This window comes from Phalaenopsis equestris, unplaced genomic scaffold, assembly GCF_001263595.1.
Source record: "Phalaenopsis equestris unplaced genomic scaffold, ASM126359v1 Scaffold000084, whole genome shotgun sequence".
In the NCBI taxonomy this organism is placed as follows: Eukaryota; Viridiplantae; Streptophyta; class Magnoliopsida; order Asparagales; family Orchidaceae; genus Phalaenopsis; species Phalaenopsis equestris.
This window is the reverse complement of record NW_018164526.1, coordinates 688,450-714,852: the sequence shown is the minus strand read 5'-3', so window position 1 is coordinate 714,852 and position 26,403 is coordinate 688,450. Positions and strand designations below refer to the sequence as shown.

Sequence of the window (26,403 nt, the reverse complement as noted above, 5' to 3'; positions counted from 1 at the left end):
CAAGTTTAGAAAATGTAATAAAGCTCCTTCCTTAAGTTGATTCAAGTGAAGCCAATTTTTTATTAGTCAACACAATACAAATTCAAACCATTTATCTCTCTCATTTAACCAAAAACTCATTGTAGTGGAAAAGATGCTTTCTCATATTTGATAACTTCATCACATAAACATAGTTTGGTAGTTATAGTTTAACTTTACTTTACAGTCTTGCTAATAGTTGATATATTATTTTTTATAACACCTTAAACATTTGAAATTAGTATAGTAGACTTTCGTTATTATTCTGAAATTCCTAATCTAGATTACCATCTCGAATTTAAACATTTCCCGTGAGATCAATATTTGGGGTTTAAACAAAAGTTTTGTATTACTTGATAACGATATGTATGCTTGCGTAGAATCCCAACATAAATTGCTTCAATTTATTATAAATAAATAACGACCCAAGTTTTTGGCATCGCTGCAAAGTGGAGTCATCTTCATTAATTTTACACAACTATAATTTTTTGGATCAGTTACCACTGCATGGTTAGCATTATAAAGCCTAATCTATTTGCAAGGAATTTAAATAAATTGCAAGAAAGTTAACGGGAGCATCCGGTATGAAAAAAAAAAGTCAGAAAACAAGTCGTAGTGAAATACGAGCAAGTAAAAGAAAACTCTAGCCATATATAGAAGATCAGAACTGAGTGTAAGGCATTGGTAAAGGTGGCGACTCATAGCTCAAATGTGTGCTTCCTGACCTTGATTGAGAGCTACCAACCCGACAATCTATAAAGGACAGTCCTAACCTCGATCCAAGTGATTAACCGTAGAGCTTTATAAATTTTCATTTTAAATTTAATTTTCATGCATATAGAATTTACTTTATCAGGCAAAAGAGATTTTGTTGCAAAGGGGATTTACATTTATTGAGGATGCCTTTCATGAACTTTACGTAATTCAGCATTTGTTCTAGAGCCTCGACAAAAGGTATTTTAATCGTTACCTTTTAAAAAATTTCTAAAAATCTCAAAAATGATTGTTCCAGTTTATGTTGTTGTAGTTTTTGAGGAAAAGAATGTGGAGGTCTTTCTAGGTTGATATTAGTTTGAGAGACTGATTTCTTTGAGTCTTTAGAAATATTTTCTGAAGGTTTTTCAGTTTACATGGTCTCTTTTTTAAACTTCAACATCCTTTCGAACAACATCCTTCAACTATCTTCCACTCCTTAAATTCACAGTCTTGACATGCTCACTACTCTTCTCTTTAGAGTTGATCTCGGTATTGCTAAGAAGAGTATCTTGAGGACAATTGCTAATCGATTTAGCAATCTACCCCAACTGATTCTCAATATTTCATGTAGCAATACCTTAACTCTACAATCATTTCCCCATTTGACAACTTCTTCTCCTTAAATTGGTCATTTTGATTAAATATAGGAGGATAGTTCCAATTTTCTTGATTATTCCAATTTTCCATAGGATTTCCTTGGTTATTCCAATTTTCCATAGGATTTGCTTAATTATTGCCCCATTTCTAATTTCCACCACAATAATTATTGTTCAAATTAAAGTTTGGTTGTTTCTTCCAACCTTGGCTGTAATAATTTGAGTAAGGATTGTTGGGTTGATTTTTTATTACATTTAGAGTCTCATGTGATGTAGTGTTGGTATCAATCAATTGTCCGAACAAATTTTTATCAATTACTGAATTCACTCACCTCAAATTGATCTAACTTCTTAGATATAATTGCAACTTGCAAAGTTAAAATTACAAGCACATCAGTGTCATGTATACTAGCTACTTTTTTTTATTTACTCTCTCAGCAGGCCATTAAAACATGTTAGTGGTCATCTCTTTTGTTAGAGAATAGGCTTCATTGAATGACATTAACATGTGTGAGCCACCCGCAGCAGCATCAAAAATTGATTTAAGGAATCCTACCAACCCATTATAGAAAAACTGGCCTGATTATCAACCAATTAGGCAGAGAATGATGCGCATTTTTGCTGACGTTCCTTAAATTGCTCTCAGGCCTCAAATAATGATTCACCTTCATGCTGACAAAATGAAGTAATGTCATTCCTTAATTTCACTATTTTTTAAGGCAGGAAATATTTAGCTAAGAAATTTTGGGCTGGTTCATTCAACGTTCTAATAGATCTTGGTGCCAATGAGTTTAACCATATTTTAGCTTTATCCCTTAAGGAAAAGAGAAAAATTCTAAGTCTAACCGTGTCACTTGAAATGCCATTATAACGTAATGTGGCACAAAATTCTAAAATCCTTGCTAAATGCAAATCTGGATCCTCAGACTGGTTTCCTCAAATTGATTGATCTGCACCATTTTGGATGATAGCCGGCTTAAGCTCAAAAGTGTTGACTTCTACAAAAGAGTTTTTGATACTTAAGTGTATTTTAGCTGTTGTGGGATTTACATAATCCTACAAAGGTCTTTGTATGTTTTGATTTTCATTAATTGCTTCTTAATTGTCCAAGTTAATGTGCTAATTAATAGAGATTTTTTCTTCAATTTTGTTACTTTTTTTTCTAATTTTCTTAATAGTTCTCTAGTTCTGAATCAAAGGTTTCAAGTTCCATTGGACCTGCCATTCGAATTCACTTTAAATGGCAACTAATAGGTTTTTACCTAAACAGAAACAGAGATATAAATAAAATATTTTCCAAATTTAAGTCCCAATAGTTAAACTAAAAATTCTTCTCTTCTACACCATTTTTTTTTCCAGGCAATGGCACCAGAAAACTTGATCCACCCCTGCGAATATCAGAATAATGTAAATCCTGTTAATGACACCAAAAAATATGATATGTTCCCTAGAAACTTGATTAAAATCTTAAAATCAGATTTTCCTATACACTGAAACTTTTCACGCAAGTATATGTAGCATTTCAGTAACATAGGGATCTAAAGCGTCCAGAATGTCGAACCTACAGGAAACAATGAGAAGCCAAAGTAGGAAAATGTTCAATTCTACTTAGTTCATTCTTAGTTTGTAATACTGAAATACTTAAGTTTTTCTAACAAATCTACTACAATTATATAAAGGTATACCTATGAAATTTCTAACTATGTTGTGTGAATTAATTTTGCTAAGAAGGTCACTTTTTTTGTAGCGATAATAATATAGTGTATATGTGGAAGAAATGCAAAATAAGGGAAAGTTTTGTGACAATAGAAGCATAAATCTTCTTACCCTCTTCTGAGCATATAAAGAGGCTTGGTTAAAGTGACCTTAATTCCTTAAGTCCCACTTCAAACCCAATAAAATTCATCTCCCTATTTCTTTGCATCTACCTACAGTGCACTTTGATTCTTGCCCTATAGTTCATTGTGGTTTTCCCATTCCTTCATGTTGTAGCGCTTCCTAGTCCTTACGGGTTCACAACACATTTTAACTATTAAGTTGGCCGAATTGAAAAGTAAACTAAGTGCAAAAGAAAATCATCATAATTATAGAATAAAAACTATTTCATGCATGTCATCCAAATTCCTACACATCAACCACGTCACCACAAAAAAATTAAGTGAATTTACTCAGAAAGCATTGATAAAACAATACCAGAATGCATTGAAACAAAGAGATTCAACATATAAATGTGCTTGAGAAAAAACTACAATTCTAAATCACAAATATACTTTTCTCTCTCCTTGAATTTGCCTCGAGATTGCTCCACCCAAGCCCTTGTTCTATTCCTGCAACTCTTTATAAAACAACACTTACACAACAATACAAATCACACCCTTAGATGTGCTTAAAATAAGCCTAGGGAACTAACAAACACAGGAGGAAAATCTCTCCAAAACTCTCTCTAACCTTAGAACACACACCTATTCTTTCTTTATTCTCCTCTCCTTCACTAACTCTGCATCTCCCCCTAAAATCCTCTCCAAACTACTCTTAAAACTACCATGAAACCACTCTAAAACTGCTCTAAACCGTCTCGAAACCATCCAGAATTCAGTCCTAGTGCCTAGGCTTCACTCTATTCTAGCGCCATGGCATTCGCGCTCAGTGGTTAGTACCTTGGTGTCAACCTCTCAGGTTTCCTTTTACTTGGTTGGCGCTTAAGCGCCACACTGATATGGATCTATGGCCTTGGCCTTCAGGACTGAGGCTTTAGCGATGGATAATTTGTGCCATGACGCCAATCCATCGGGTTCTAGGCTTGGTTGGCACCTAGGCTCTCAGTACTTGGCGCCATGGCACTAGTCTTCACAGAAAGTTTTTTTTTTCAAAGTTTATCATTTTTGCTTTATGTTTCTTTCACATTGTTTCACTCCTAAATCTTATTATACTTTCAGAAAAACATACAAATATATTTCTTTAAAGTGCAATTTTATTTAAACAGATGTGCAGAATATAAAGAAATTCTTGCAATCTTTTAATACATCAAGTAATTGTTGTAGATTCAGTATATCAGCTTCAAGGTTGATAGGCCTTCAAGGTGATGCACTACTCCGCATGATACTTTGTGACGCGGCGATGTCGGTTGTCACTTCTCACTCTACAACACAAGTTTTGAATATGTATGGAGCTTCACTGCAACAAGTAAAGGATGTCTGATGTTGGTTGGAAGGTGATAGTTGATGGTGGTTGGCTGTTGTAAGAGCGGGAGTTATTCGTTAGATCTTTTGTACAGAAGCGAAGTTGGACTTGAGCTCCTTCTCTGGGCTTCAACTTTCTTCTAGTTCAAGGTTTGTATCCCCTCTCAAGTGAGAGTAAGGCTCTGTTTATAAAGTATTGAAAAGACTTCTCTATAAATAACGAAGGAATTTGAACCACTTCATTTCTCTTAATCAAGTGACATTTGGTAAACATTGAGTGTCTTAATAATGTCAGTATTGAATAATCCTAAGCTCGTTAGATTCGTCTTGCCGAGGCACTTAATTTGACTATAAGCTTATCAGGTTTGGAATCTCTTGAACTCCCAGTTATACATTGAAAACTTTCAAAATTGATTCAATGCATTGATCTTGGGTTTAATTTGGCTTGGATTGAATTAGTTTTGGTATCATTGTGTCTGTCTCCAACCAGTTTAAGCTATAAATTCGCTGAAATCAGAATTAAAGAAAATTTTAATTAAATTTTAAATTTTTTATTTTTAAAAAATTATATTGAGATTCACGTCTTTCGATGAGATTTTTTCTGAGCGATAAAAATTTGTTGATGATGTACAAATAGTTGCATTCATTTATTCAAGCGGATTTTGTCAATCGGAATATTTTTGAAAATATTTGTTTTGCCAGAAGGCCCGCTGACTTATGCGGGTCTTATATAAATTAATTAGTATTTACATGCACATTACTCAATTCCGGCATATTTACACATCTAACACCTAAATAATACTTTTTATTTCTATACCATTCAAATCATTCATATCTCATCAAAACTAGCAAATTACTTTTTAAAAAGTGATATATTTGTTTTCATTCATAAGATGATATATATATATATACATTGAAACTTAGGTGTTGGGTATGTAAATACAAAAATACATAGGAATTGTGGTATGTACGTAAATTTTTCATAATAATAATAATCAGCAAGTTAATGTTAGGCGGGCTTCGTGAAATGATAAATGGAGAGATTTGAAATAGTTTATAAATATCAAAATAATTCATTACTTTCTTAAATTATGACTGAAATATAAATTATAATAACTTAATTTTAAAATAATAAAAAATAATTTTACACTAATTTGCGGATTAAACCAACCTTAGCTAACTATTTTGTCACTTCATTCATTCTGAGGGTCATGTCTTATATACTCTTATTAACCTTCATTTCACTGTTATTAAGGGGTTATTGAGAGATTGTTGAGGTATTAATTCCAATAACCTGTAATCCTAATGATCTTTCAATAACCTTCACGTGATTTATTTAGATGTTATTCATCAATTATGATGGGGTATTGCATGATTAATGGAATAAGAACGCTGTAGGCAAATATTTCCCCATAAACTTACTATAAAGCGTTTCACTGTTATTAAGGAGTTATTGAAACATTGTTGAGGCATTAATTCTAATAACATATAATCCTAATAATCTTTTAATAACTTTCACGGGATTTATTTAGGTGTTATTCATCAATTATGATGGGGGTATTACATGATTAATGGAATACGCACCCAGTAGGCAAATATTTCCCCATAAACTTACTATAAAGCCGACCTCAACATTACTTGCATCCAAAAGCCTCGCTCTTCACTCCCTCTGCTCTTTCCCACTTAATCTGCTGCGTCGCTTTGACCAGCAAGTTTAGCTCCACCAAAAAATGGAACTCAGTTACCCCTTCCCCTGCCCTCAGTTCCCTCCAGGGTTCCGCTTCCATCCCACAGATCAAGAACTCATCATTCATTACCTGAAAAAGAAAGTTACCGCATCTCTTCCTCATTCCTCATCCATAATTGCTGAACTTGATCTCTACAAGTACAGCCCTTGGGAACTCCCAGGTGATTACTTAATCTTTTTTCTTGGGCATGATGAGATCCATGCCGGCATCCGCACGTCCATCATCTGAACGTAATATTTTACATGTTTTGTTTCAGAGAAGGCCGTGTTCGGAGAGGAAGAGTGGTTCTTCTTCAGCCCCAGAGACCGGAAGTATCCTAACGGAGTCAGGCCCAATCGAGCTGCGGGGTCAGGCTACTGGAAGGCTACCGGCACCGATAGACCCATCCTTGAAATTGGTGGAGCACAGTGCCTTGGAGTAAAGAAGGCACTTGTATTCTACAAGGGCCGGCCACCGAAGGGGACAAAGACTGATTGGGTCATGCACGAATATCGTCTTCTAAACTCTTTGGCTCCAACTCAGTCTCAAAAGCAAAAAGGATCCATGCAAGTAAGTTTTACCATTTCTTCCAGTGGTGGTTTGGATGGGTTTAATTTAGATCATGTTGAGGTGGTGTTTGGGTTTAATTTAGATCATGTTCAGGTGGTGTTTGGCTAGATCTTAGATTTACATTATGTAAGAATTATCAAATTCAATAAATGCTAATTTAATAAATTAGCGTGCGACAGCCGAGCTAACTGGATCTTAGATTTACATCAAGTAAGAATTATCAAATTCAATAAATTCTAATTTAATAAATTAGCGTGCGACAGCCGAGCTAATCATGGATGTTGAAATAAATAGATGTAGTTTTTATTCTTTTTGATGTTTAACTGAATTGAAGCTAAAATCATGACTAAATTCTATTAATAAGATACTATCAAATACAGTACAGTTTGATGATGATTAATATCTATTTGCCTTCATGTTCTTTGCCTCTGTTTTCTGTTCTTGTAGGATTTTGATGATGATTAATATCTATTTGCCTTTATGTTCTTTGCCTCTGTTTTCTGTTCTTGTAGGATTATTTATTATAATTATTATTATTTTCATGTGATGGATAGCAATGTTTGGTGTGAAATTTACTAAAGTTTGGATCTTTAACAAACTATATATTATGCTAGATTTTAATTTCGGTATTGCCTGATCTCTTTTTAAACCAGCTTAATTATTCTCCTATTAGGGATCAAGCCTTAGTTATAAGCTGTTATTAACGCTGGACCGAAGCTGTCCAAAAGGTTTTATCATGTGCATCTAACCGTTACATTGATGTAAATATAGAATGAATAGGACCAATATACATATATATATATCTATATATTAATTTCTAAAAGGCCACGTTTTGATATATCTTGTTATAAAATAATTTTTATTAGAGAATTTTTCTTAAAAAATATTGAAAACATCGCCAAATAGAGTTACAATGATGCTCTAAAAAAATAAAACTGTAAAAAAAAAAATCCCCAAATTCCTGCCTCACTATTGTTCTGTAAAATCTCTTCTTCAGTTGGATGTCTGGGTCCTGTGTCGAGTCCGGCAAAGAGGCAGCCTTCCGCGTTCAGAAAATGTTGAAAAATTGGAGACATGGAGCTCAATGCCAGCCTTCCATAGTCAAGCACATCAAAAGCAGCAGGAGCTAATGCTTCGGCAAGTCGAAGAGACAGTGAAAAACAACATTTTTATGTTCGGCGCCCACAATAAAGCCAACTACTTGCAACCTGGGAACTCAGAGGAAGGCGAGAGCACAGAGGATAGCTCTAATATTGGTGGTAATAGCGGTGGTGGTTTAGATGGTGGATGTTTAAATCCTTTCAAGACGAAGTTGTCATTCGGTGAGGAGCTGATGTTGCTTCATCCGAGCAAAAGATTTCAGTTTTTGCCGGACGAGTCAGATTCTGCCAATCAAGGCTTACTGGACTGCTTGGTTTGATGCATTTTTACCTTAAAGACTTCGTTTTGTAGTAGTTAATTTGCTTCTTATGCTCACCTTTTTTGTGTTTCATCTTTTGATAAGCTTTCAGAACTGCGATCGGAGCGAGAGCATGAAGCTTGTGTAGTAATGGCAGTATTGTAGTGTAGATTAATGTTTCTCATTAAGCACAAGTAGCCTTTCATTGGTCTTTATCTAATTTGTCTCTCTGAGTTGCTTACTATCGGCATATCAAAATTTTCTTTTTTAAATACAAGGCAGATGTTATAGCATTTTTCAAATTTAAATTAGCATTGGTCTCAATTCCTTGGTCTCTAATAAATGAAACTAGCATCAACATTGATAGGTATATGAATCTATTTATGAGTTATTATATAAGTGATGACAGAAGTTGATTTAAGCTTCAGTAGTTCAATCGTGGCACAAATGGATGATTAGCAGCAATAGAGGAAGGTTTTACGTTGTGGCAATAATGGTGGGACCAGTGGTTTTGATTATTACCATGATGGGGATCATAATAACAGTATAGCCAATGTATGCATACCCTTTCCAATTAACACTTTCACTATATTACAACTTTACCCTTACTTTTCTCTTATTTAAATTCGTTAGACTTCTGTAACAAGCAAGTGAAGTAAAATAAATGCTGATGCAGGAATTTGGGGATATTGTTGATAAGCTTTTTCCATAACCAATGCTGATGCAGTCTTTATATAAAAAGTTAAATAAAATACTGTTATTTTGGTATCTGAAAAGATACTATATATGTCCTCACAATTGGTTATAGCTAGTAGATATTGTTGTTTTATGGCATTACTTTAATTAATTTGTTTCTTCTTTTGTTTCATTCCTTCTATGCTCTAAGCATTATAAAAGAGGACTTAGTGTTCATGAGAGAGGGGAGGTGTGTGGTAATTGTAACCCAAACCGTTCATTCTTTCTCCCCATCTCGTACTAGTGGAATCTCACTTCCCATGGACGTAGACAAATCTATTTAATATCAAACCACAAAAATCATTTTGTTTGATTGTTGTTGTGTGAATTTCTATGCTTCCACATTGTTTCACATAACAATTGGTATGGGAGCTTCGGGTTAGCGTGGTTCATTGTCGACGGCAGTAAATCCAGCATGTGTTGCCGACGGTTTTGAGAGCAAGCGGGTCAGTGGTGTACGGTAGGAAAAGGTTCTGCAATTTCCGACAGCAAGCGGGCCAACATCCTGGATGACCGATTTTAGCGCAGTAGTTCACAGAGGGAGAGGCGGTCAGTCTGGTGTGAGTTTCGGTCAGCAAGGGCAGTGTTTTGGTCACTTTGCATGTCTCTATTTCCAAAAAAAAAAAAAAAAAAAAAAAGAAAAAGAAAAAAAAAGATTTGCACCTGAAAGAATATTCCTTTATTCCTTTTTTTTTTTGAGACAGGCGGAGAAGATCTCTTTGGGAAAAGGAACTTGATTATACATCCCATTAAAATCGATGTGACGAAATGCTTGAAAGAATATTCCTTTCTTCCTTTTTTTTTTAGGCAGGCAGAGATGATCTCTTTGGGAAAAGGAACTTCGATTCATCATGTGATTATACATCCCATTAAAATCGATGTGACGAAATTTGACAGCAAATGAAACTTTGGCATGTGACGATGCAAGGTGTTGGATATACTATGTTTCCGAAATCTGGAGGTTTATTTTAGTAAGAAGGTTTTTTGTTCTTGATCTTTTCAAAATGTTGAGATTGCTTTGAGCTTTGATGAAATCCAATCATTTATTAATTCAACCTTTAATATATATAATGTAGGATGAAATTTTAATGTTATTCCTACAGGTAAGTTATGAGTTCTGTTACAGTAATTTTTATGAGCTTCCTGTGGCTTTTTTTTTTCTTCTTTTATGTTTTTTATCCTTATTCAGTTGTCTAGTGTTGGTTGACTATTTAGCTTAATTTTATTTAAGTTGTTGCCACTGCTTGGAATTTTTCTGTTAATGGTGATCCTACTTTTTCTCTTCGCAATAACTTCATAATGTAAATCAAGCTCTTAAAGAATGACATTGTCATTCTTATAATATTTTATCTATACATTTTATTGAGCTTAAAAATAGACATAATGTGATTCTTTTTCTACTTGATATTTCTCCTCTTTCTTAGCATCTTCTCGCTCAAGCTTCTTATTTACAAAATGGTATTTTTAATACTACTACTTCTGACTATAAATGGCCTCTGAAAAGAACCAAATGTATATGATTATCTAAGGAAGAGGAAGTTAAATTTTTGTATCAAAAAGCTAAAGTTAAACATAACTCTAACTTCATCAAAGAAATTTTGGTTAATAATGATTACATTCATACTCAAGATGATATTGTTAAAGAAGTCATTTGTTTTACTCTTATTTTCTTAATGATAATTGTGAGAATGTTGTTTTAAGTGATAGTATTTTTTCTCTCAAGAATAAAGTTTCCGAGGGGCAATGAATTTCTTTACTTGTGATTTTTCTGATAGTAATACTAAGAATGTCTTTTTATGTATTGGTTCTTATAAGGCAACTAGGCCTGATAGATTTACCTCCAACCTTTTTTAAGAAAATTAATATATTATTGGAGAAGAATATATTGTTAATATTAAATATTTTGAACATAGTGCTATTGTTGTTATGTTGAACAAATCTGATTCTGAATCCTTTTCAAATTTTAGGCCTTTATCTTTATTTAATAATACTTATAAATTTAATTATTTACTTTTAACTGATAAGCGAAAAGTTATTCTTCCTATTAATATTCATGCGACAAAGTTGTTTATACCAAAAGTCGTGATGTTGCAGATAATATCAGATTAGAAAATGAGATAGTTCATGATTTTAGTTCTATTAATTCTTCAAGTCAATTTTGTGTTGAAGTGGATATTACTGAAGCTTATAATAAAGTGAATAGGAATTTCTTTTTTGATGGGAAGAAAATGCTTAGTTTTCCTCCTATCTACATTGAATGGATTTATGCTTATGTTGTGGAATTTAATTTATCTGTCATTATTAATGGTTAATTAAAAGATTATGTTTCTATTTCATCTGTTTTAAGATAATATCGTTTTGGTTTACCTTATATTTTTGCTATTATTATTGATATGTTCTATGTTAAAAGATCAAGACATCTTATTTAAGTTTATAGTTGAGATATTTTGATTTTTGGTAAAACTAATATTTTTCTATCACTCTAATTACCAATATTTTTTATACATTCAGTAAGGGCCCGTTTGGGGCAGCTTATTTGGTGTGGTGGCATTTTGAAAACGCACCTGGCCTGTTTGGGTAAACTGCGTTTTGACAGGTTATGCATTTTCAAAACGCTGAAAACACTGAAAACAGCTTTTTCACACCATAGGTTCAGTGGTAACTTTCTGGCTACGGTTTGGCTTTTCCAAAAAAATAAAAATTCGTAATAGCCACCGCACATAGCTTATCAGCAGATTGTTTTTAATCAATTTATCAGCAGGTTATTCAATAAGCTGCAACTGCCCCCAAACAGACTTTAAAACTACAAATCTTTACATAAATGCATCCAAATATGATATTTTTTTTCTCTAAATGCGTGGATTTTTATACTCAACATAATTCTTCTATATTACGTGATTTTGCTATTAAACCTCTACCATGGAGTTATCTAGGCATTACCATTAAATCTTGCAAACTTGTCATTATTGATTGTCATATGTTTCATGATAAAATGTATATTTCATTGGCGGTCTTAAATCTGAATGTGTCCAGGAAATACACCCAAGGAATAGAGCGTACTAGAAAGAAGGGAAACTGTAAAGAACAGTGAAAATGTGTAATTTTTTTATGAAATGACCCTTATTTAAAGACATAAGCGGTCTGAATGTTAAATTTACAAATTTACCCTCTAATCGTTTGGCTTTACGATGACCACCTTAGTAAATCTCCAAGAGAATGCAATAGAATTTTTATAAAAGCCATCTGGCCGACGCTTAGCAGTGCGACCGTTCATTCTGGTCATCGATCACTTCCGGACTAGTTGTAGGAACTCGATCGTTAGTGATTTTGATCTATTATTGGTCGGCTCGAGCCTTGCCTACAATATGTACCCTCTTTTATTAATCCGTTTGGGTGGCCTAACACATGGTCGATCGATTGACGTTTCTTCTCGGGTTATTTTGTATATCAATTGTTTGTCTTCCTCCGATCACCGTGCCTTTCGAGGTCTTTGTCAAATTGTTTAGTCCTTTGTTCACATTTTCAATGATCTTCTCTCGTCTGACCATTGGATTGCTTTGAAATCTGAGTAGCATACTTTTTGTATACAGGCGGGTTCGAAAGAAAAATTTTATCTCCTAATGATAAATTTTAGTTGATTAAATTTACGATTTGGAGTTATTTCTATTGCTAATTTTATTTTATATTTTTTCCTAAAGGACCAAGAAAGAAATTTTTTTTCTATGATTTGTAATTTTCTTCATAACAATGAAGACGGGAAAAAACTTCTTACTATTATTTGAAATAAATTTAATTTGCTTAAGCATTGCGGTGGTTTTGGGCTACATTCTTTAAAGGAGAAATTTGGTGATATTATTTTTAGTTGGTTTAATCTTCCCATTAATGCTAAAATTGTGATGCCTTCTATGATAATAATTGGAACTTCTATCATTTTATAAATGTTTTTGAATTTTTTATCATTTATATTAGTAATATTTTCATGCCTCATGATTATTCTTATCTTTGGAATAATGCTAAAATTTATTGTCAAAACTTTGTGTATTTTTATTTATATGAAGTTTTCCCTAGTTTTGATTTGTACAAATTTATTTGGTTTAAATTATATTTTATAAAATTTGCTTATGATTCTTAGAAGATTAATAATAAATGTTTGAAAACTTTTGAAATCCTTATTTTAAGAGGTATTACTATTAATAATATTTGTGTTTTAAGTTATAACAACATTAAAAATCATAATTAACTCTTTTTTTAATGACATTTTTCTCATTATCTTCTTAATAAATATATTCTTAATGGTAATATTTTTATTGCTCCCTCTAATATTTTTCAGATTTTATATCATTCTAATAATATTTCTTATAAAATTAGAAAAAATTTCATCTTCTTATTTTACAAATAACAACATATTACATGTGATTTAAAAGGAATTCTAGAATATTTAAAGATAAAACTTCTCTTTCTGACTTAATTATTTGTAATATTCATTGGATATCATTTCTAAAAGCATGAAATAAAATTTTAATAGAAACTTACAGAATTTTATTAAGTTTTATGGATTTCATTGTGATTATTTGTAATACTTCTCGCTGAGTTTAGGTTGAGTTTTGTTGTATTCTTATTTTTGTTAAAATTTTAACTGTTTTTTAATATTTAATTTTGTTTTATATTCTAAGAAAATTAGATCAAATTTTAATGTTTTATTGTTGATTTAGTTTGTTTTTGCTTCTCTTGATTTTTTTTTTTTATTTTTCATGTTGTTACTTTTATTTAAGTTGGATGGGATGCTTCTTTCATCATTGTGTTAGGTTTCTTTAGGTGTTGTTTCTTTACTTCTAACTCTTTGATTACTTCTTGTTGTTTTGATTTTAGTTTTTGATGTTTTCTAAATTATTTATGTTTTTCTTGATTTGATGTTGGCTAGTTGGGCAACTTTATTTTTTAGTTGACTGGTATGTTTCTTTCATCTATGATATGTGGATTTGGGGCGAATATAGAGAAAGGGGTGCCTTTGCGTCCCTCTTGAGCGCACAAGCGTACAAGTTGTTGGGCACAACTCAATTCTTTCCCAAGAGATAGGTGCTTTTGCGTCTGATGCAATTACTCTGTTTCTTGGGTTTTAAGTCTCGAATTCGAGCGACGTAAGGAAGTTCCTACGTGATGCTTCTTCGACAAGTTCTTGGTGAATGAGAGAAGCGTCGGAGAGGAGGATTTCTGGGATCTTGACATATGCTTTTCGCGTCGGGTCGAATCAGGAAGAGTTTGGAGCACATCCTGTAAGTTTCCTTGTGTGTAGAGAGAAAATTGGTGCAAATTAATTTTATAGTGAATGAAATATTCTGGTTGTGTGGCTTCGTAGTTCTTTCCAATTCTCGATATTTTCCACATAAAATTCTTATATGCTTTCTGGCTGTTTTAGTTCTGCCTTCATTTAAATTTTGTTTAGATTTTCTCGAATCTTGTGCGATCTTGTTATTCCATGATTTGATTTAATTTCTAATTGATTCTAAGCTCCCATTTTTTATATTCCAACATCTTATGTAAAAATGAACTACATGGAACAAAAGGAAGAGGATGAGCCTTGAAACTACAATCTGAAAGGCAGGTTTTTGCAGCTTTACTCTGCCAATTAGTCTGAAGCCCACACAATAAATCACATATTCAATTACATCACATATCATCATGGCAACAAAGTTTCAAAAACTCTGTTATGCAATAACACAACAGAGACCAACTTCCCCTTATATAAGTTCCAGAATTTTCCTTACAAAAAAAAAAAAAAGAAGAAAGGTGAAAGGAGGAATACATTCTCAGATACAGTTAGAACTTAGAACCACTTCATTCCTAAAACAAAACTAAAGAAGGAAACCTATTAAAAAATGGCATCAACTTCAAGCAAAACTCTCCTGATCATTTTCGTAGTGAGAAGAGAGTTTGCCGGCATTTGAGAGCGGAACAGGCTTACTTTCTGCACGCACATCATGAAGCAACTTGACAACTCTCCTCATGGACGGGCGGTTGATGGGAAGAGTGCTGGTGCAGAGTAGGCCAATTTTGAGGACTTTGGTGATCTCCATTCTGTAGCAGCGATCCAGCTTGGAATCAATGACGCTATCCTCTCCTTTCTGCTGCATTGTGTTGCAAACCCATCTTACTAAGCCCTTCTTACCCAACTCAGGATCCAACGCACTCTTGCCAGTTACCAGCTCCAGAATAACAACTCCGAAGCTGTATATGTCACTCTTTTCATTCAAACGAAGAGTGTATGGATACTCTGTTACAAGAACCAATTTGGCCACAATTAGTTTTATAATGTTTCATTTTGTTTGCATTTGAGGGAAATGAGTTTTTTTTTTTTGTTATATTAATGCTAAATGAGCTCCTAAACTACTGGTTTTTCAAATTTAGCCTTAAGTTTAACATATATTAGTTTAGTAAAACATTTCATTTGACATTGTTTCTAGCGGACACTTCGCATTTTATTTTAGGAAAGGGCTGGTAACAAAATTTGACTGAGATGCAGCATGACTTGAAATGCGCCAAATCAAACAAATAGTCTGTTTAATTAAGTTGAAATGTGAATCCAAATTACAATTAGTCCTTTCTGCATTCCTTTTTTTTTAAATTAAGAATTGTAAATGTATGTTATATGAAGTTAGAGAATGCGTTAAGATATAATCTTTGCAAAAGAGCCCTTTCATGTTATTATGATATCAATTTATTACAAATCTTGTCATTGTTTTTGAGGATTAAGATGGCAAGCTTTTGGAAATTTCCTTGGGCAGAAGTAGAACAAATACAACAAGCTCAGGTGAATTTCTTTAGGCAGTACTAGAATATTTTTGTCTCAGAATCTATATAATATCAAATTAATCCTCAAAACTTTTAAATGGAGGCTTAAATATCTATCTTTATATAGAATCTGATATTACTTTTAGCTCATAAACAAAATCTGGAAACTAAATTAACAGTTTAAACTTTAATTCTAGGATTAAAATATTCCCTTAAAAAGATTTAATAAATAACACTAAATTTTTTTGTATTTATATATATAGCAACTATACTTATATATACAAACTTTAGATGTTAAATATATACATACATGTGAATTGGGTGATATTTATTTAAGTGCCCCAAAACTAACAAATAAACTAAAAAGAATGACAAATTCCCCATACCTGGAGCCATGTATCCATGCGAGCCAGCAAGACCGGACATTGATTTCGGCCCCTTTCCATTAACCCCAAAATCTGTAACTTTAGCCCTAAAATCCGAATCTAAAAGGATGTTATTGGCTTTAAAATCTCTGTGAACAATTGGAGGAACACAGTCATGGTGCAGATAGCACAATCCCTCCGATGCATCCATGGCTATTATAAACCTCGTAGGCCAAACCAAACCCCTCGCCTCGCTGCCATGTAACAAGTCCCTCAAGCTCCCGTTTGGCATGTACTCGTAAACCAGGAGCTGACAGTCCATATGACTGTAACAGCACCAGAGCTTCACAATATTTTTATGCCGAATCTTCCCCATGGTCGCCGCTGCCTCTGTTCTCAAGGTATCGTAACCAGTACCTTCCTGCTTAACGTCGTCAGTCATCAATTCTTTCTCTTTACAAAGCTTCTTCACTGCCACAGTCTCGCCGCTGCGGAGCACTGCCTTGTAAACCTTCCCGGATGCTCCCCGGCCGATGATGTTATCCTCTTGTAATGAATCCAGTATGTCATATTCACTGAAGCCCAATCTATGGAAAGAAGGGAGAATCCACCAGGACTTATCCATTCCTCTTTTACCTCTTTCACTATTCATCTTCCTCAAGTAGAACAATGAAATCCCAACAATGGCAGCTAAAAGGATAACTCCAATAACCCAGAAGAACTTCCTATGGCCATGATCGGCAACAGTCAAGCTCGAGCAATGCTCATTTGGATCCAAGCATAATCCAGGATTACCAAGGAAGCTACTCTTGTAGGCTTCGTTGCGGAGCAGAGGTGGAATGGGACCAAAGAGATGGTTATTGGAAACATTGAAATTGACCAGTTTCAAGTACTGTAGTTGGGCGGGTATCTCGCCAGTGAGGATGTTCCTGGAGAGGTCTAGGTAGTTCAGCATCAGCAGGCTTCCAAATTCTTCTGGAATCCCGCCGGACAAAATGTTGTCGGCAAGGTTCAGCTGAGTGAGATTCTTTGAAAACTGCATTTTGGGCAGCTCGCCGGAAAGGGAGTTGTTTTGCAGGTCGAGTTGTTTAAGCTCGGGAAGGAATCCAAGTGACTCCGGTAAAGGGCCGCTCAGTCGGTTATTGAAGGCCGAAAATACGGAAAGATTAGAAAGCAAACCGATTTCAGCTGGAATATTCCCTTTAAAATTGTTTCCGCCGATCAGCAAATTGACAAGATTGGTTGCGCCGGCGATGTCAGATGCTATGGTTCCTGAGAGGGAGTTGTGAGTGAGTTCCAGAATCGTGATACGCGGCAGTTTCCAGATACTGGTAGGGACTTCACCCGAAAGCCGGTTATTAGAGAGGCGGATGCGGGTGAGAGTCTGGCATTGAGCGAGGCTTTGCGGCAAGCCGCCAGAGAGGTCATTGTTGAAGAGAAGAAGATCCTGTAGCAGGCCACCATGACAAACTTCATTTGGTATCTCGCCGGTGAGCTGGTTACCCGATAGATCGAGGAACATAAGCGGGGCGCTGTTGCCGAGGTTCGCGGGAAGGGGCCCGGATAGGTTATTCGAAAAAATTCGGAGCTCCAGGAGTTTGACAGCGGTGGCAGCAGTGGCAGGAAGAGAACCGATGAACTGATTCCTGTAAAGGTGGAGGCTTTCGAGCAGGGGGATGGAGAAAACGTCGTCGGGAATCGGCCCGGAGAGAGAGTTCATCGCGGCGTCAATACGGAGGAGGAAGGTGAGGTTAGAGAGCCCAGCAGGGAAGCGGCCTGTCAGTTTGTTGTTGTAAAGCTCGATCTGGATAACAGAGGAGAGGCCAGAGAGAGTGTCCGGGATGTTGCCAGTGAGGGAGTTCACGGAAAGGTCGAGATTTGTGAGCTTGGAGAGACTGCCCAGGGGCGGCGGGATCTCACCCGTGAGGCCACAACCGGCGAGCCAGAGAGTTTCGAGATTGGTGAGATTGGCGAGAGAGTAAGGTATGGGGCCAGGGGTGAAGGGGTTGTAGGATATGTTGAGCTGGAGGAGTGTAGAGATGTTCCCAAGGAAAGAGGGAATGGTTTCGTTGAGCAGATTAGCAGTGAGGGAGAGGATTTCGAGCGATGGGAGGGAGCCGAAGGAGGGTGGAATGGCGCCGGAAAAATTGTTTCCGGCCAAGTCAAGATGGCGGAGAAGACGGAAGGAAGAAAGTGACGGGAGGGGCCCGACGAGGAGGTTTTGGGAGAGGTCGAGGTGGGTAAGAGCGGAGCAGTTCTGAAGGGCAGAGTCCGAAAGGGTGGAGTTGATGTAGTTGAAGGAGAGGGATAGAAAGTTGAGGTTTTGGAGAAGGCATAGAGCGACGGGAAAGGGGCCAGCCAGGTCGTAGTTGTTAAGAATGACTGATGTGACGGTAAGGTTTTCATCGTCGCCGGAGCTAGGAGAGCAGGTGACACCAGTCCAGTCGCAGGGGGTGGAATCGGTGAGTCTCCAGTTGGCGAGGTAGTCATATGGGTCGTCTAGACCGTGCTTAGCCTTGAGAAGGTTATCTACTTCCGGATTCAGGGAAAGAACTGTTGGCAGTATTTGGAGGAAGAGCAGAACAATGACGAGCAATGACAAGGCAGTAGCTTTGCATCTTGGCGTTTCTCTCAGCTCTCTTCCACTCGCGCTCCCGATTCTCCTCTTAGAGCAGAGAAGTAGGAGAGGGTAAAATGAGACAAAGGAGAGATTCGATTCCGGCTGCATGGCCGGCAGCGCAGTAGATGGCAACAGCGGGATCGGTTGCATGGTCCGACACTCCAAATGGAGAGCTGGCCTGAACTTTTTGATTCTTATTATTTCTTAAGGCAATGGCATACATAGGACGCGTAACTTTGCCCATTAAAATTTCTTTGATTGTGCTTAATTTTTTTATGGTAAACGATAATAATGCTTTCTAATTTAGACCTAAAAAAACACACGCCATATTTCGAAATTGGGATTTTTATTCATGTAGCAAGTAAAATAATATTATTTACGTATTTTACATAAATTTATATTTACAACCCATTTTTGTAAGGAAAAGCGGATAGGTAGTGATGGGATAGCGGCATACAAAGATCTCCAAAACATTTTTTTTTTCCTTCAGCCCCGCTGGACTTCGATTGACCATGATGATATCGCAACGTACAAAATCGGTTGAAACTCTCGTCTTTCTCCTCATTCCCCCAATTAGTACAATGATCTCTATATGGTACAGGTCCTATCCTTTATTCTATTTTTAATCCGTTTTTTCTCCATTTTGCCTTACATCCATCTTTTCGAAATTAGAAGAGCTGAAGCACGACAAATGAAACAGGTGGGAGGAATTGGGGCGAATGCAATGGGTGGGAGGAATTGGGAGAAAATGAGAGTTACCATCCCCAATTCTCTTAGATAGAAGTAAAATATGCAATAATTTTCTTTCCTTTTCAGCAACCTATAAAAATGGGCTAAGGGCATCACCTCCTCCTCCCAATCTCCCTCCCCGCTCTATCCCGATTTTGCCCAAAACCATTGGCTTCGAACCTGAAACCCTCGCTACAAAGTCGTGGTTAGAGCCATACGAGAAGGCAATAACTGGATCGTGGCATGCAAACACAACCAACCTCCTCCTTACGTCCGCTCCTACCTGAAACCATTGAGGGAGTAACCATTGTCTTTCTCCCCCATTCCTCCCACCCGCTTACCTGCATCAGCTTCTTGAATCATGCAAAAATCATCTTTCAGGGGGGGAGAAAGAAGAGCGCTACTCCTTTCCTCCTGTTGCTTCAAGATCTAGATATATACCAGTTGACGTGGTATATATACAAATCAAATAAGAGAACGATTGACGACAAAGCGAAAAATAGAACGAGAAAAAATTCACACCAGAAAACAGTAACACCACAGCGGAACACACAGATTTACGTGGTTCAGTAAATTGCCTACGTCCACGGAGTTGCAGACGATTTTACTACTTGAGAAATTTTACACCAGTCGATCATCTCAACTTACAAGAGGAATCTCCTACTCTCACATCGTTGCTCTCTCTTCTTCTCAAAGGAAAGTAACCACCCAAGCATAGTGGATCGAGCTTCATTGTTTCAAACAATTCTCTCACTTGGAGACTGGTACACATGCTGCAACATCTTCTTCCTCAAACTGATATCCTCCACTGGCGGTGTCGCCTTTTCTTCAACATGTATCCTCAACCTCTGCAACTCAAAGCCCTGTCTTCACTCAAGAAGACCAACTGAAACTATGCACAACTTCAGTTTCTCAAGAGTAACACCTCAGTCAACATATCAGCAGGCTCCACATAGCTTTGCACCTTCAAGCTATTTCCTGGGTCACTCTTGTCTCTTCTTACAACTCCCACTGCATGAGCAACATCCTGCCTCTGTTGAAAGGCTTTTTCAACAAGTCTAGCCTTGTACCTCTTACTGACATCACGCTCAGTCTTCTCCTGGTATACCCACTTGTTCTGTAATGTCTTCTTCCCTTATGAAAGTTTTGTCAGCTCTCACTTGCTCGAACTTTCATCTTGCAAGATTTCTTCATATTTCTTTCGTTCTTCAACACATGTTTGTGGAACAATAGGAATGGGTGCCCCAGACCCACTTTCTTCTTCACTTCTATCATTAACATAACTATGAACTGCCAACAATAATGCATCTTGTACTTCTTCAGATACCACATTTATGCTATTATTCTCCATATTCTTGGGATTCTTACAGTTTCTTTTTATGTGACCAACCTTGCCACAATTTCAGCAGGTTGTCTGCTGACCAGACTTTGATTTTGATCTCCCTTTATTTGAGTTCTTGTCATGCTATCTTCCTCTGAAATCAACATTTAGTGTCGAACTCGAACCTGAGACCTCGCCAGAATCTTTCCTGTGAACTTCCTTAGCAAAAATCAAATCACGAATATCATTGTATTTCAGTTTAAATTTACTTGCAGAACTGTTAACTACTATCATCATGACTTCCCAACTATCTGACAATGAAACCAACAAGATCAGCTATCATCATGACTTCCCAACTATCTGACAATGAAGCCAACAAGATCAGTGCACATATCTCATCATCAAAATCAATTTCTACAGATGACAATTGATTTGTGATAGTATTGAAATTATTCAGATGTTGAGCAACATAAACACATTCCACAATCTTTAAATTGAATAACTTATTCATCAAGTGCACATTGTTATTCGCCGATGACTTTTCATACATACCTGATAAGGCTGCCATAAGATCTATCGTCGTCCTCTGCAGTCTTTTTTTCCTTGACGATGAAGTGTGCAACAGATCTCGATAGGGTCAATCGAATAACCCCCAGAACTTGTCGGTCCAACAAATTTCATTTAGTCACATCCATTCTTTCAGGTCTTTTCCCCAATAACGGAAGATGAAGTTTCTTCCCATAGAGGTAGTCCTCTATCTTCATTCTCCAATAACCAAAATCCGTGTCATCAAATTTCTCGATCCCTGAAACCTTCACTTCATGTGCAGTCATCATTCTTCCTCAAATTCGAGCAAAGCTCTGATACCAGTTGTTGTTGTTGCGAGATTTAGATATATACCAGTTGATGTGGTATATATACAAATCAAATAGGAGAATAATTGACGACGAAGCGAAAAAGAGAATGAGAAAAAATTCATACCATAAAACAATAACATCACAGCGGAACACACATATTTACGTGGTTCAGCAAATTGCCTACATCCATGGAGTTGCTGAGGATTTTACTACTTGAGGAATTTTACACCAGTCGATCATCTCAACTTACAAGAGGAATCTCTCACTCTCACATCGTTGCTCTTTCTGTTCTTCTCTCTTTACACTGAGATACACAAAAGAAACTCTACACCAAGATACACTGAAGAAGATAAACTTACAAAAGAAATAAATTCAATTTCTTTACAAGTCACCAAGAAGAAGCCAAGGGAGAACAATCTTATTCTTCTTTCTTCTTCATTCTTCTTCCTCTACCGCAAGGAACTACTCCTCCTTACACTTCTCTTCCACTGTCCTGTAGAAGCCTGAAAAACTTTTCCTCTATCGCGAGAAAGCCCGAAGAAAAAATCAAAACGTGACTTAGAAACTAAAGAAGTCGTCAAAAGTCTTTTATTACGAACAGGACGGAGCGAAAAGATGCTTTGCTTCACAACAGAGGAATGTGGGAGTGTTTATTTGTGAAGAGACATGACTTTCCAAAGCAAAGTAACCGCCCAAGCATAATGGACCTGGCTCCACCATTTCTAACACCTCCCACCGACTTACCTGGTTCAGGTTCATTTGTATAATAGGTTCTATTCAGCCGCTAGTTAGATAGTCTCAATTGGAGCAGACCTAGCAATTTTAAAATTTCTGTTTGTGTATTTTTTCAATATTTGCTTCAGTTATTGTATTTTTATTCTTTTTGGGTTTAAATAGGTGTTTATCATTGTTACTTCGTTTTTAATGGGTCGGTTTTATGATTTCTTTTCAGTTTTATTACTGGACTAATTATTATAGAATAAAAATTTACATTTCTTGGTTTATTCCTATTATTATTTGCATAGAATATTTCTTTTGAAATCACAAAACAGATTCAATTTAATTCATCATGCCCTGAATTGCAAGGGTGTACTGCCTTCTAGACTCGGGGTGTGACAGGAGAGACACGGCAGAAAAAGAAAGACGAGAGTTTAGAGGTCTTCGTTCGCTACGACCCAGTTTGATGAGGTTGGAGACATAAGTGTTAACAGAAGCCACTTTAGCGTGCTAGTTTCGTAATATTACAGTTTGTTGGGCAAATAACACTGTTTTGTGTACGTTGGCATACTTTTAATTGGATTTTTTAAGTGTACAAAATAAATCATTTTCCAACACATTTGTAAATAAATTCATACGTTTTAGAGTCAATAAAATGATTATGTAATAAAGTAGTTGATGCTCAGCTCATTAGGCTTGACACAACTCCTAACTATTACGAATTTTTATTCCTGGCAGTGGAGCATCCAATTAAGTTATTTCATATTCGACCTGTTGCGATATATACCACCAATTAATGTAGTATATATATAAATTAAATAGGAGAATGATCTTTGAAACGAAAAATAGAACGAGAAAATTCACATCAGAAAACAGTAAAACAGTGGAACACACAGATTTACGTGGTTCGTCAAATTGCCTACGTCTATGGAGTTGTAGAGAATTTTACTACTTGAGAAATTTACAACAGTCGATTGTCTCGACTTACAAGAGGAATATTTCACTTCGTTGTTCACTCTTCTTCTCTCTCTACACCGAGATAAACCGAAGAAACTCTATACCGAGATACACCGAAGAAGATAAACTTACAAGAGAAATAAAACTCAATTTCTCTTCTGCCACCACAAGCCACCTTCTGCCACAAGCCACCAAGAAGAAGCCAAGAGAGAATAATCTTCTTTTTCTTCTTTCTTCTTTCTTCACCGCAAAGAACTATACATTGTACTTTTTTTCCTCTATCCCAAGGAAGCCCGAAGAAGAACACAAAAAATAGTGATTCTACCTTCTCTTCCTCTTCTGTTCGCAACTTAAAGGAGATGGGGGGCAGCATCGTTTCGCGAATCTGGAGGCGGGAGCAGCTCGCGAAACCGCAGGGTCGCGGTCGCGACCTTTTGAGATCAGGAACAGGGGCAGGAGCGGGTGCTTCGCGAGAATGCACTGATTCGCGAAACTGGCAAAGCGACGCGCGAAGTCGCTTTACTCGTGCACGGGAGCAGGCGGAAGCAAGAATCGGGCTCCAGCTAACGAAAAAGTATTACATCAGGACTCCTAGAGTAACGTGCAGAGTCAATAAAATCAAGCCATTGAGGAATATTCCTGGTAACACAGGGGAATATTCCTTCTGTGTTATTAATGTGTTATTGTGTTTATTCAAGCGTTATTGATATGTTATTGTGTTATTATAACAACAGAAATATTCCCAGAACACAATAACACATGAATAACATACAATGACACATGAATAACATGGGGGAACATTCCCCTGTGTTACCTGTGTTACCGAGAATATTTTCCTATGGCGTGATTTCATTGGACTCCGCACGTTACTCTATGTGCGGAATCCTGATGTAATATTTTTTCCCAGCTAACACGACCAATACACAAGAGAATAACATATCCAATAATAATGTCATGATTTATTTTTTTAATTTTCAATCTATCTTTCAATCTGCAAAATCTAAGTTTTAATAATCAACGAGATTGAATGAGATGTTACGTTAATGATACCCAATGCCTAGGATCTGTGTACAAATGAGATATCTAAAGATACATTTCACTACAATCAAGTGTGACTCCTGTGATTCATTAAGAATTTAAGCGTAAATAAACACTCAACAAAATGCCTCCATTTGTAAATGAAAAATATAATAGTTAATATGTTGAGTGTTTCTGGTTCATTGGGATACTTGTAAATTAAAAATGTTATATAATTACTGAGCAACCATCTGGAGGAAATATACTTAATATATAATGCTAAGTTTGTGGCACACCTTTTAGCCCATATAATAATTCCTTGAGCTTAAGTGTATGATTTAGGGAAGCTACATTTTTAAATCTAGATGGTTGCTCAGTAAATATCTCATTTTTAATTATGACATTTACCAGTACACTTTTAATACTAACTTTACATAGCTTGAAGTTCATAAAATTTGTACAATCTAGTAGCAAATTAATAACTTCAAGACAAGCAATTAGTGCAATGTTAGTCTAAAAACTTATTTATTCTAGTTGGCTAAAATTTTTTGTATACAAGCTCGAGGGATGAATTGGCTTATAGAATTATTTCGGTAAATAAATTCACAATATAATGTTTTCTTTTTTGTAGTTTTAATTGATTTTTAGATGAAATTGAGGTAAAAGTAAGTTTGAATTAGTAAGAGTGAATTACATGTTAAAATTAAATTTTCAAAATCAAGTAATGCATTTATGAAATATGAAAATTTTTAATATCAATTAAAACGTCTAAAGACCTAACTCGTATCCTAGTCATCCTAAGAAATCCCATCATCACCAAGGTGTGTATCCATAATGTAGCATACACGTCTTGGTGATGATGGGATTTCTTAGGATGACTAGGATTTATTTGAGAGAAATGAAGAGGAGATAATAATAAAAGAGATAACCAAACAATTTATTAGTAAAACTAGTTAAATTATGAAAAAAAATTAGATAAATTTATTTATTGCCTTTATCCTCTTTGAGAACATCTTTCAACTTCAAGTATTTAGCCAAAGAAATGAGCAAGTGAGGGAGATGTAATATGACAACCATGGGATGAATGGAGACCTATATATAGAAAGAAAAATTAAGTTTTAAATTATTTTTAATTTTGAAAATAGTTGTGTATATGGTGGTATAATTAGAAAATGTTAATCCAATAAATGGCTATGAATGCTTCCAAATGACCATCGTACTTGAATGATTGGTCAAGCTTAGATTTCAAAAATATTCTCATATCAATGTGTTTTGTCTCATACTTAACAAGTATATACTTAACAAGTATTTGTAATAGTTTATTTCTATTTGTTAAGTAGCTAATGCTAGTTATGGATATCAGTAACTTGCTAAGGGATAAACTATTTTTTTTGAAATTATGCGTAATCTAAAATATGTAGCTACAATATATGATATAATATAGATAAGGGTTATCTAATGTGGAAAAGATGTTTTTCTTAGCTAAACGATTCATGAAAGTATCAACTAATGGTTATTTTTCTTATGTCAAATTCTATAATCATTTCATTATCTTAATTCATGTGATCCTAGATGAATTTATTAAAAAAAATTATTTATTCTATCAATGAGTCTTGAATAGAATTTTTGGTTAAATTTAAAGCCCTGCTATTGTCATATCAACTCTGTATATGACTAAACCATAATCCATAATCCTTGAGTTATTACCGAAACTTAAGTAATGTACTTATTTTTCACAATAGATGATGTACCTAAAATTTGTTCCCTACTTAAACATGTGCTGACCCTAGGCTCATCAAGAGGAATTACCAACTCACCTGTACATAGCCCCCAAACAAGGGTTATGCCCTAGGCTCATCAAGACAAGCCCAAACCCTTAACCCCCCGGTTGAGTTGGTTTAGGGTTTTGGTCTAATAAGAGACCCAAGTTTCCATCATGGGTAAGACATGTCCTGGGTCACTTATGAAACCCCAAATCCTGGAAACCTCCTTATGAATCCTAGGGACCACCACGACACCTAAATTCACAATGAGAGAGGGGCTTACTTAAA

At 35.7% G+C, this 26,403-nt stretch overlaps 2 protein-coding genes across 2 annotated transcripts; one reads left to right on the top strand and one right to left on the bottom strand.

Annotated features, from left to right (window-relative positions):
- The first annotated feature begins 6,258 nt into the window (after nt 1-6,258).
- LOC110019868 (NAC transcription factor 32-like) lies at nt 6,259-8,519 on the top strand. The gene is made up of 3 exons (XM_020717730.1): nt 6,259-6,457; nt 6,554-6,846; nt 7,844-8,519. Exons 1-3 carry the CDS (start codon nt 6,280-6,282, stop codon nt 8,264-8,266), a joined length of 894 nt encoding a protein of 297 aa, XP_020573389.1. The 5' UTR covers nt 6,259-6,279; the 3' UTR covers nt 8,267-8,519.
- Nucleotides 8,520-14,623: 6,104 nt separating this feature from the next.
- Nucleotides 14,624-18,904, bottom strand: LOC110019851 (receptor-like protein kinase HSL1). Its single transcript, XM_020717707.1, has 2 exons — nt 16,156-18,904; nt 14,624-15,251 (listed from the first exon to the last, which is right to left on the bottom strand). The coding sequence occupies exons 1-2, from the start codon at nt 18,902-18,904 to the stop codon at nt 14,869-14,871; spliced, it is 3,132 nt and encodes a 1,043-aa protein (XP_020573366.1). The 3' UTR covers nt 14,624-14,868.
- Between the last annotated feature and the right edge of the window lie 7,499 nt (nt 18,905-26,403).